The sequence below is a fragment of the Notolepis coatsorum genome (genome assembly GCF_963971535.1).
Source record: "Notolepis coatsorum genome assembly, chromosome: 19".
NCBI lineage: Eukaryota > Metazoa > Chordata > Actinopteri > Aulopiformes > Paralepididae > Notolepis > Notolepis coatsorum.
In genome coordinates, this window is record NC_140183.1 from 76603610 (window position 1) to 76615652 (window position 12043).

The window sequence follows — 12043 nt, forward strand, 5'->3', positions numbered from 1 at the left end:
TAGGGATGTCCGATATTATCGGCCTACCGATATTATCGGCGGATATTGGCATTAAAATATAATATCGGTAATTATCGGTATCGTTTTTTTATTTAATTTTTTACATTTATTTAACCTTTATTTACCCAGGCAAGCAAGTAAGAACAAATTCTTATTTTATTTATTGTGAAAAAGGGGGGGGGGGGGGACCGGTATCGAAAATTAAGAGTTGGACAATATCGGTATATCGGATATCGGTAAAAAAGCCAATATCGAACAGACAACGCTCGCTGCAATATTATATATTATATATATATATATTAACAAATTGTTCTAAATAAATAATGATGATAATAAATAATTTGAAGTACATTTCTTTTTTTACAACTGAGTTAGGTAGATTACATTTTTAGAGACTAAAGTACCGAAAGAAAGTACTGTTGGGTACCGGTATCGATTCACAGTACCGGTACCAGTATCAGTTCAAATGTGGTACCCAACGGTACCCAACCCTAATACACACACACTTGTAACTCTCTTTTTATTGTGCCTATATGTATGACATTGCTGATAAACGTTGCCTTGTTTTGGCTGTTCCGGGGGGGGGGGTTCACATGCCTTCGAGCAACATTGTACTATTGTACTTATTTTATGCCTATTCTTATGACTGCACGTTTACATTGCACTACTTTTATTGTATTTTATACCTATTCTTATGTCTGCAATTTATGCATTGTTTTTTATTCTGTCAATTGTGTGTTGATTTTATGCCTATGTTCATTTTATACTAAGTGCTGTGGGGCACTCATTACTGTGGGGGTTAAAATGTATGCATTGAAATGTGTGTAAAGTCTCGACGACATTGAAAATGAGGGTGACCTCAATATTGTCCTTTCGGGAATAAATAAAGTTTTGAATTTTGTAAGCTCGTCGGTGCTGTAAATGAGGGTAACCTCGGTGTCTTACGAGTTGAAATATAGGTTTGAAATTAAATATATCTTACATAGTCTGGGTTCCAGGCAGCGTATGTGGGTTGGGTTTCAGCCTCTATCACAATATATGCTAAAAGCACCACCACCAGCATGAACGGGCTGATAAACCTCCAGGTGACCTGCCAGTACAGGTTGGGCCTGCGACCCGTCATCCACTCGATGTCGTCGTTAAACCTGTACGGCGTCAACAAGCAGAGACACTTCCACTGATTTACCGTCAGTCAAACGATATCACGATTAGAACAACAATGCAACTTGAAATCCTACCTCTTTATTCCGTAGATGTAAGTCACGGAAATGATCTCGAAGAACGCTATGATAAGCAGAGGGACCGACCCCACGTAGCTGTTGAAGATCTCCAGCCAGTAGTTGCCCGAGCCCTGGGTGAAGAGCAAGGCCACAGAGAAGGACAGGAGACAGATCAACCCTGTGAGTACAAGAGAGGGGAAGATTTCAGAGAATGTATCACGGCTGAATGTGTACAGGTGCACTACATCTTTGATCCTTTGGAACGAGGGCCGTGTAGATTCAAGCACGAGGAATACGGAATCATTAGATGGTTGAGTCTACACGGTCCACATTTCAACGGGCCAGCAATGAGGTAGACTGAGCCGCTACACTATACGTTTATTCCAGTGGTGTAGTCTAGCTGGGGGTACACTGTGAGTATTGAGTGGGGGGGGGGGGCGTGGCCCAACCAGCATTGGGGGTGTGGCCTAAGCCTGGCACTACTTCAGACATAAAGTCCGGGAGACTTATCCCTTGTGTCTAATAATAATAATATTAATAGTAATAATAATAATAATAAAAAAATAACAATAGTAATAATAATAATAATAATAATAATAATAATAATAATAATAATAATAATAATAATAATAATAATAATAATAATAATAATAATAATAATAATATATATATATATATATATATATATATATATATATATATATATATATATATATATATATATATATATATATATATATATATATATATATATATATATATATAATAATACATGCATCCACACATAACAGAGCATTCAGTAATGGGTATATGAAAGCCAATTACATTTACGGCTTTTACAGCTGGGGAGATTTAAATGCTTTGGACTGATTTTAAAGATTTGCAGGCAGTGTACCCAGTGTGCCCCTAGACTACACTACTGGTTTATTCCACATGGTTTAGTCAACGCAGTCCTCCTTCCAAATAGAAGAAAATCTCATATTTACATAGTAGTGCATCGTTAATGTTAATGTTAAACCTTATTATTGATGTTATTATTAATAACTGAGGTCTTTGGTTAAACCTGTGAACATCTCCTTTGGTAGCCAGGATGGCACCACGTCCATGTCCAGCAGGGGGGTGAGGACTCCCTCCAGGTTCCCAAACATGGAGGAGAGCCCCAGGCTGAAGAGCATGACGAAGAAGAGCACCGCCCACACCTGGGAGCCTGGCATCTTGATCACCGCCTCCGTAAACACGATGAAGGCCAGGCCAGTTCCAGAGGCACTCTAGGAGGAGATGTGATGGGGACAGGGACCCAGATACAACTTCATTAAAGGTCTGGGAGGACGGCATGCTTGATTCCCCTTACATTGAAGCTGCCGCCGTGAAACCTCTTCTCTGTTTGAACGGACTAGTTCCTATAGGACTGAGAAGCACTTCAGTGGTCTGAGCTGACTAGTTCCTATAGGACTGAGAAGCACTTCAGTGGTCTGAACGGACTAGTTCCTATAGGACTGAGAAGCACTTCAGTGGTCTGAACGGACTAGTTCCTATAGGACTGAGAAGCACTTCAGTGGTCTGAACGGACTAGCTCCTATAGGACTGAGAAGCACTTCAGTGGTCTGAACGGACTAGTTCCTATAGGACTGAGAAGCACTTCAGTGGTCTGAGCTGACTAGTTCCTATAGGACTGAGAAGCACGTCAGTGGTCTGAACGGACTAGCTCCTATAGGACTGAGAAGCACTTCAGTGGTCTGAACGGACTAGCTCCTATAGGACTGAGAAGCACTTCAGTGGTCTGAACGGACTAGCTCCTATAGGACTGAGAAGCACTTCAGTGGTCTGAACTGACTAGATCATATAGGACTGAGAAGCACTTCAGTAGTCTGAACTGAGAAGCACTTCAGTGGTCTGAACGGACTAGTTCCTATAGGACTGAGAAGCACTTCAGTGGTCTGAGCTGACTAGCTCCTATAGGACTGAGAAGCACTTCAGTGGTCTTTGTAAGTTGTTGATCTGTGTGGTTGAAGCGCCAGCAACATTATTACAACTCCTGTAGGCTCACAGTAATGTGTTACAATCAAAGCAATGTCTGAGTGTCATTTTTACAACTCCTGTAGGCTCACAGTAATGTGTTACAATCAAAGCAATGTCTGAGTGTAATTTTCACTGCACGCTACCTGGTCCAGGAAGGTTTGAATATCGCAGGTTTTGAGATGGAGGCTTTCAACCCCGGAAGGATCCGTGTCATTGAGATGCATGAACCACTTGTCGTAGTTTTCTAGAGTTATATTTTGATCCCCGATGTTAAATGCATTTGTCAACGACATTATATTTCTGTGAAATAAAGAAAAAGGTCAAATAAGTCAGTTAAAGAAGTTAAAGAAGAAGCAGAAGAAGAAGATGATGATGAAGAAGCAGAAGAAGAAGCAGGAGAAGAAGAGCAAGAAGCAGGGGAAGAACAAGAAGCAGAAGGAGAAGAAGAAGAGGAAGACGCAGAAGACGAAGCAGAAGAAGCAGGAGAAGAAGAAGAAGACTTAATTGGGTGTGCTATGCTGTCAGGATTGGGGGGGGGGGGGTGTAGGACACACACAAAAAGGGGTATCTTAAAGTTACCCCAGTGGAATTGCCGATCGAAGAGATAAGGTGGGGGAAAACACACAAATAAAATAAATACAAATAAAAGCTATAGAATACACAAAACACCAGTATAAAATAAATGGGGGGGGGGGGGGGGGCAAAGTAACCACGACTGCCTAGCAGTTGAAAACAAACAAGAAACCAAAGCACTACAGACAGAGAAAACAATAAAACATGAACTTGAGATACTCCTCTACTACTGAGGGCAAACATGAAATGAGCACAAGAAACCAAGCCTACTTAGAGGCACTGCACACCTGACACCAATCAAGTGGCAATCAAGCCCACACATCTGCCATGCTGCATGGCAATTAACTGGTGTCTGGTGATTAAAAAAACGCACAGCACAGGCAAGACCACGTGTGACACATCACCCATGGCACACACCTACACACCCCTGCTAGCCCACCAAAGGCGGGACACAGGACAGGTCCCAGACCTCAGAACCGCCTGGGAGACAGAACCCCCAGTCATGTCCACAAGGGAAAACTTAACGAAGGGACCCAGGGAGGACCAGGAGGCCGCAGCACAGATGTCCTCCACCGAGGCCCCCCCTAACAGGGCAGCAGCCCGAGGGGGGACCTGTCCAGCCAACGTGCAGCAAAAGGCAACGCCCCCGCACAACCAATGTGACAGGTGCTGCATGGACAGCGCCTCACCCGCGCAAGAGCCACCCTAACAAACAAACAGTTGAACAGAAGCCCTGAGAGCCCGAGTCCTGAGGTAAACCCCCAGTGCACGGACAGGACACGACAGGTGAAGGCCCGCCTCCAACTCACTAGCGTGAGGAGGCGGACGAACGCTTGAACCACAATATCCCTGGAGTGAAAGAGCTCCGGATATTCTTTGGCACAAAGACTGGATTAAGCCTCAGAGTCGCACCGCTATCGGCCGAATAGACAGGCACTCAGGCCGCACCGAGAGAGCACACAGCTCACCCACGCGTTTAGCGGAGGTGATGGCCAAAAAGAATGTGGTCTTCAAGACAGCAGATCCAATGGCGCCTGCTCAAGAGGCTCAAACGGGGCCTCCGACAACCGGCCCAGTACCAGTTGGAGGACCCACTCGGAGACAGAGAACGTTCCACAGGCTTGAGACGCAGAGTGCCAAGCAGGAATGTTCTACGAGAGGGTGGCTGAACAAAGTTATGTGAGTATAATGTGCAGCTGGTTGAAACGCTGGGATATTATGTATAAAATGTAGAAATTAATATGAACGGCCTCCTTCCCTCAGAGCGAGCCCGCACATAAAGTCACGAGGAAACAGCTATTCCTGGAGGCAGTACTGTGATACGCATTTGCATTTCAGCATCCTGCTACGCTCATAGCGAGGGGGGCGTACTAGCGTAGGTCAGTGGCCAATCAGAGCGCAAAACGGGAACCCGGAAACACGAACGCATTGATAAAAGCATAGACGCGGGCGGGACACCGTTCCACCATGTCAGAGGCAAAGGACTGATGCCACCTGCTTCACAAGCACGGAGCACCAGTGGTGGCTGCAGACAAAAGACTACTACTAGTGAAGCACTGCCTCACTAGTAGGAATGCAGCAACCTCCACTGTGGTGTGCACCCATGAAGGGGTAAATGAATAAATGAACGAAAACTCCACTAACACACTGCAGAATGGGCTAGCCCATACACACAAATGTTAAGGGAATGCAGACCAGAGAAAAACACCAGTCCCGCACACAATTCATAGATTCACAAAAAGCACACCAGCCCTAGGCCTCAGCCCATGAAAATGGTAAACAAGCCCCCGTCAAAACTCCCAACATTAGACACCGATTGACCGTCAGCATGAATGGTTAAGAGGAGGGAAGACCTTTTAGTAAAGACAGCCCTCGGCGGGGAACAAGAACGGAGACCCAGCATTGTAGCATTAGCATTAGCCGCGTGCACTAGGATAGTTGGGAAAACACCCAAAACAGAGTCATGACGACCATGTTTTCCCAAATATCCTGCCTCTCGCGCCAATACACAACTCGGCTGTCTCACGGGACAACGAGCAGCATCACAAATGCCAGCATTAATGCCTGGCAGCGCAGACCCTACCTGTGCGCGACCTAGCCCGACAGCTAGCCGCCGCGCGACGTCCCTCGATCCGCTGTCACGAGATGAGGGAACCCCAGGACAGGCCCGATGCGCTGTTAGGATGTGCCGAGGAGATTCCAGGGGCTGGTGAACCTCCGGCGAAAACCCAACGTTGTGTAATTTCTCTCTGTATTTCATAACAACTAGTTCATGGAGTGCACTGCAACGTCCATGTTGGAAACAAAAAAAAAGGAAGGTAGAGTGTGACCATGTCCGGTGTCTTATAGCAGGACACGGGGGCGTGGCCTGGTCACGTGCATGAGTGCAAATTGTTTGTTCATGAGCACAGTAGGTGCTAGGAGATAAGAGTTATCTCTCATAATGGCAAGAGCGAGACGCGATGACCAGTATGATATATAACCCAAAATACATCCAAAGCACACAGGAATAAACCAAAACCAAAACCACATAAACCGTGATCCATCACACTATGCCATAATAATTAAGTGGCTCATACCTGTTACGACAGTCATTGTAGTTTTCATTTGCCTTAAATCCAAGAATGGCAAAAACAGGAATTGAAGCATATATTGATGTAAAACTGTTGACAAGTCCCACGATTAGGGCATCTTGTTGACAATCGTTTCTGAAAATATGAAATTATCACATTTATGTTTTTGATACTTTAGCAAGAGTTTGCAATTCGGTAGAAATGATTGAGCTTGAAATGTTCTTACTTTTGAGGATTATAGCTTGAGAAGGCAATGAGCCCTCCAAACGCCAAAGACAAGGAGAAAAAGATTTGAGTTGAAGCATCCAACCACACCTTAGGGTTTTTCAGGGTTTCCCACTGTCATCAAGATGTTCAGTGTGGTTAGATATCGGCTTTAGGTCACTAGATACTTGTCATGACATATTTGGAGTTTTAAATTATATTAAAGGTGCTGTAAGTGGTATTTTGTTGTTTGTTTGGTTAGTAACATGGGTCTCCCAGTCCCTCCGCTCTGCAAAAAATGTAATTTATGGTATCCCGCTCCCACTTTATCCATTCAGGAGAGAGAACTCCACACTGTAAAAATGGTCTGACAAAAATAAGAAATAAGAACTAGTTTTAAGCAAATATGTGGTTGCAAGTGAATTAACTCAATGGACGCCAAGGGGGCGCTGTTTACCTTCTGTTTAGAACGCCATCGCTGTAATGCAATGGGGAGAATGCCGTGTTTGCGAGTGCTAAAACTATATGAAATATTATAGCTATGGATCTAATAAACACGTCGATTGTCAGTGAATCTTCCAGTCAACATGCAAAAAACTGAAAATGTTTTCATACATAAATTTATGTTTTATACCGTGGTGAATAGTGAATAGTTCCAGAGCGATTCTGTCTAATCTCAAGAAACTCGAGCAAACCGCGCTTCAATGCATTTCCTTAGAAATTGTGCCATTTGTCGCTTGATTTATGAATCGTTCTGAAAATAACGCTAGATTATCGGTATTATATGTGTCCTCATGCACGAACAGACCGATTAAAACCCGACTTTTCTCATGATTGGCGCTCAACGCATGGCGAGTTAACCCGACTTTTCTCGTGAATGACGCTGAATGAGTTAATCTACCAGTGCAGTAAGCAAATTTGGCTAAACAAGACTTCTTGAACTAAGAGTAGACACGTGAATGTGTCTGACTGTATTCATCATAACCTGACTGTATTCATTATAACTGTTGTGTAATTATTGTGACCCGTTTTGCTCTGGGACTCAGTGAGACATGGTGGAGGACTATCGCCAGGGGGAGCTCGTGGGCGTTGGTCTGGCAACAGGTACAGGTGAGGAAGAGGCTGGTATGAAGGAGGAGTTCGATAAACAAGACTTCCTCTTGTTTCCACCAAGGAGAGAGGACGTTCGGCGGAGAGCCTTACCACCTGAAAAGCATGTGGAATAAGATTCCTGCCACGGGGTCGAAGAAGTGACGTCGCGTGCCGTAAGATTATCCCTACAGTATAGTGGGAAGGGTACGTGAGCATACGAAGAGGACGTACGACAGACGGGCTGCGAAGACGACCGTTAACATGTAGCGTCTTATCAAGTATAGTCGGGAAGCTAGTCGGGCCGCACCGGCCCTAGCTTAGCTTCAGTATAGAGGGTTAGCCTGGTTAGCTCCACGCGTCGCAACGCCGTTTTCCAGCGCCTGGAGCAGACACAGCCGAGAGACTCCACCGGACATCTCTCACCTCTAGCCATTCACCTGTCAACCGCCAGCCCCCTTGGTATCCCAGGTGACAGTTTTCGGGACCGTTTTACGGCCAACTAACTCTGAACATTCGCTACGTGGGGCGGACCGGCACTCTGCCTATAGACTCTAACTGCAAGGCGAGTCGAGTCCAGGTACATTTCGCGCTCCCAGCGCCGTGGAATATTGCTTACGAACGTTTCTTTTGGTAGCATGCTCGCTAAGAGCGAAGGGGCTGTTGTGTTTTGAGCCACCACGTTCACAAGCCGCGACCGAGCGCTCCAACTTTTATTATTTTGGTAATGCCGGCTTAGCTCTAGTGACTATTCTTTGTGTGGGCCCCACTTAGGTTTGGTTTATTTTGAGTGTATTGTGTTACCAGTGTTTGCAGGCTGGGAGGTGTGCGCTGTGAGTACAGTACAGTAGCACAGTTGTGCATTAAAATATTATTGTGTCGCCAAAGGGCGGAGGTTTACCATTAACGTAACCTGTGTATGTGTTTGGCTACTGCTGTGTTGCCCTTAAAGGGAACGTTCACATTAAGGTGGACTTGTGATATGCTGTTCTATTGCCATGTCCACATGCAATTCCAACAGTAAATGGAGAGACTGATAATTGGATCCACGGTGTTATGGTTTGTAAACAACCCCAACAGCACGACAGACAGGTAGTTCAGAGTTAGCCAAAAACGATGGGCGTATTTTTTTCACAACAGAAATGGGCAACAATAAAGTAAATCCATCCAAGGAGAATCCTTTAGCCGAGTAGGGCTCTGCGGATCTGCAGCTGGATAATAATCCACTCGTGGAGAAAAAGAAAATGGAGAATGTCAGTAATAGAAACGTAGAAATCTACGAGGCAGAGTCAAGTAACAAGACAGAGTCTGGTAACAAAACAAAGTGACAATTCTTCAGTGTTAACACTTTAACTGCCGAGGTTAAATTCATGATATACCATCCCTTGCCAGCTCTATTTAACATGGAGAAGTTCCCCTTCTTTGCAGGGCTATAACTTTTTAAATTCTATTGCTAGATTGCCATTATTAGGGCCCATTCAAGGTCCTATATGTATTGTTCATGGTGTAGCAACGTTAAACTTTTTCATTCACATATTCATACTAAAATATGGTCTAAAGTATAAGTATGTTTTCATCTCTTTCTGCAGCTTTCTCCAGAACGTGATTTATAGCCCCAAATGCATTATATTGATGATGAAATACAGTTTGGTAGGAATCTGTGCAAGATCAAAAATTTCAATTGGACGTACTTCTAGAATTTACTACACGTCATCTGATGTTGACCGGATGGGCGAGGGGGGCGTTTATAATTCCGTGGGCAACGTTATACCATTCATCTAATGTGGGTCATATGTTCATCATAGCAGTTTATATCGAACATGGTAATACTACACGCTAAAACTCGAAATACCCGATCTATTTCCAGGTTGTATAATAGTATATACGTCCAAATCATGTTGTTTTTTCGAGTTATTTCCACCGATCGATGTTCATTGTGTGAAGACGGAGTCTCTCTAGCATTAGCGAGTGCCCGGACCCCATATGGAGTGAGTCCTACCGGGTTAAAGGTTGACATCCGGTTTCGATCTGCCGATCGGCCACCAGATGGCGCTCTTGAACCGCTAGAGGATTGAGAGGAGATCAGAACTGTGTGTCAAGGGCTCCGGATGGAAAATATGATTCCGATCACAGATTTTTGAAATATTGATATCAAAGACGAGTTCCGGCGTCCGCGGCAACTTGAGCGTTTTCAGCAGTTAAAGTGTTAAGGAACACACAAAAACAGATGAAGGTATTGTCTTCAGTGTTAAGGAACACACAAAAACAGATGAAGGTATTGTCTTCAGTGTTAAGGAACACACAAAAACAGATGGAGGTATTGAGTCCAGGATAAAACGAGGATATTAGTTCATCAAAAATAGATATCCAAAAACTCACAAAGGGCAAAGTGTAAATACGAGGCACGGGTCCACGGAGGCAGAGAGAGGAAACAGCAGCAATGTCAAGGGCGTACTGGAGAAACACACAAGAGGAACAAGCAGTAGCTGGTGGTGACCAAAACGACCCGACACTGAACGTTCAGCAAACCGAGGAGATAATACAAACAAAATATATAATAATATCTACAGTAGGCTTCTCTCTCCTGATTGGATAAAATGGGAACGGGATACCAGAACATTTATTTTCAGTTTACTGCAGAGCGGAGGGACTGAGAGATCCATGTTACTGACCAACCACTTTATATAAGTGATGGCTGTCAGAATATAGAGCTATTTAACACTTATTTTAACCAAAAAATACCACGTATAGCTCCTTTAATTTAATTTAATTTCAAACCTCCATTTAAAACTCGAAGGACCATTGAGATTGCAATAATGTCGAGTGAGCAGACAAGTTAAAATAAATAAGCACAAAACACAGATGAAAATAAAGAATAATCAGTTAAACAGTTACATGTTGAAACACAGAGTAGTTTGTGATCATGGTTTTAACAACTCCATAGGTTAGGAGAGTAATAAGATAAGATATTCCTATATTAATCCCCTTGGGGGAATTCGATTGATGTTCAGGGTGTCTTGAAGATGTGTTAGACTCACATTTGGAGTGAAGAGATGTGCCAGGCCAACAGATGCTCCGGGCAGAGTCAATGCTCTGATTAGGAAAATGGTTAATACCACATATGGAAAGATGACTGTCACATAGATTGCCTGATGAAAAGAAATAAAGAGTCAGAATCACCTATGGCATACAGTATAATAAATTTTGCGGCTGTATCAATATTACTTCAAAGACTTTGTTAAAGGGGATCAAAAGTGTTCCTTTATGAATAATACTAATAATAATAGAGTAGAACATAATAATAATAATAATAATAATAATAATAATAATAATAATAATAATAATAATAATAATAATAATAATAATAATAATAATAATAATAATAATAATAATAATAATAATAATAATAATAATAATAATAATAATAATAATAATAATAATAATAATAATAATAATAATAATAATAATAATAATAATAATAATAATAATAATAATAATAATATAATAATAATAATAATAATAATAATAATAATAATAATAATAATAATAATAATAATAATAATAATAATAATAATAATAATCATCATCATCATCATCATCATCATCATCATCATCATCATCATAATAATCATAATAATAATAATAATAATCATAATAATAATCATAATTAGTAGAATGTCACTAATCACTAATAGTAGAATGGCAGTATATTCTATCAACAATTATACTAGTATAAATGGTATATACTGTAGTAGCAGCACACTGTGCCAAAGTCCATGCTGTGTTTAGTAATTAATTAAGAGAGACAGTCCTAGCAGTTCTCAAGTTCTCCAGCCGTTACTGTAGTTCTCCAACTATTCTCCAGTAGCAGTTTGATGATTGACGATTGAATTCTAGTGTAGCATCAAATTAGTCAACATTATTACCTTTCCTATGGTCTCAATGCCACGTATGAAGCAGACGTAGACAATACACCAGGCTGTGGCCAGACACAACACCAGCCACCACTGTAAGGACCCACTGGTCTCAATGTTGGGCGTTATGTTCAGTGTCTTACGGTACCAGAAGTAGTTCACTGCTGTGCTCTTCTCGCACTCACTCTCATAACCTGCAACAAACATGTAGATGTTCATATCTTAGCACTCTTTTAGGTTTCTTAAAGTTTGGGTTGGGACCCAAAATGGGCCTTCTTGTTCAAGTTCAAGTCCAAGTTCAAGTTCTTTATTTGTCAAAACACAACAATACAGGGGCATTGCAGGTAATGGCATTTTAGTATTTCGAGCTCAGACTCAACAGTGCACAATTAAGAAACAACAATGAATACAAGAATGGTAAAAATAAGTAGTAGTAGTAAGATAAAATAAA

General features: G+C 42.3%; 1 protein-coding gene across 1 annotated transcript in view; it reads right to left on the reverse strand.

The window, feature by feature from the left end:
• LOC311246561 (sodium-dependent neutral amino acid transporter B(0)AT3-like) overlaps positions 1-12043 on the reverse strand; it is a gene marked incomplete at both ends in the record, with an annotated part of 29048 nt that overhangs the window by 317 nt on the left and 16688 nt on the right. Inside the window, 8 exons of the mRNA XM_084336711.1 lie at positions 983-1145; positions 1239-1398; positions 2284-2488; positions 3383-3539; positions 6392-6520; positions 6612-6724; positions 10717-10827; positions 11605-11786. Of these exons, the coding sequence (XP_084192837.1) occupies positions 983-1145; positions 1239-1398; positions 2284-2488; positions 3383-3539; positions 6392-6520; positions 6612-6724; positions 10717-10827; positions 11605-11786 (1220 nt within the window). The remainder of the gene's footprint in view (positions 1-982; positions 1146-1238; positions 1399-2283; positions 2489-3382; positions 3540-6391; positions 6521-6611; positions 6725-10716; positions 10828-11604; positions 11787-12043) is intronic.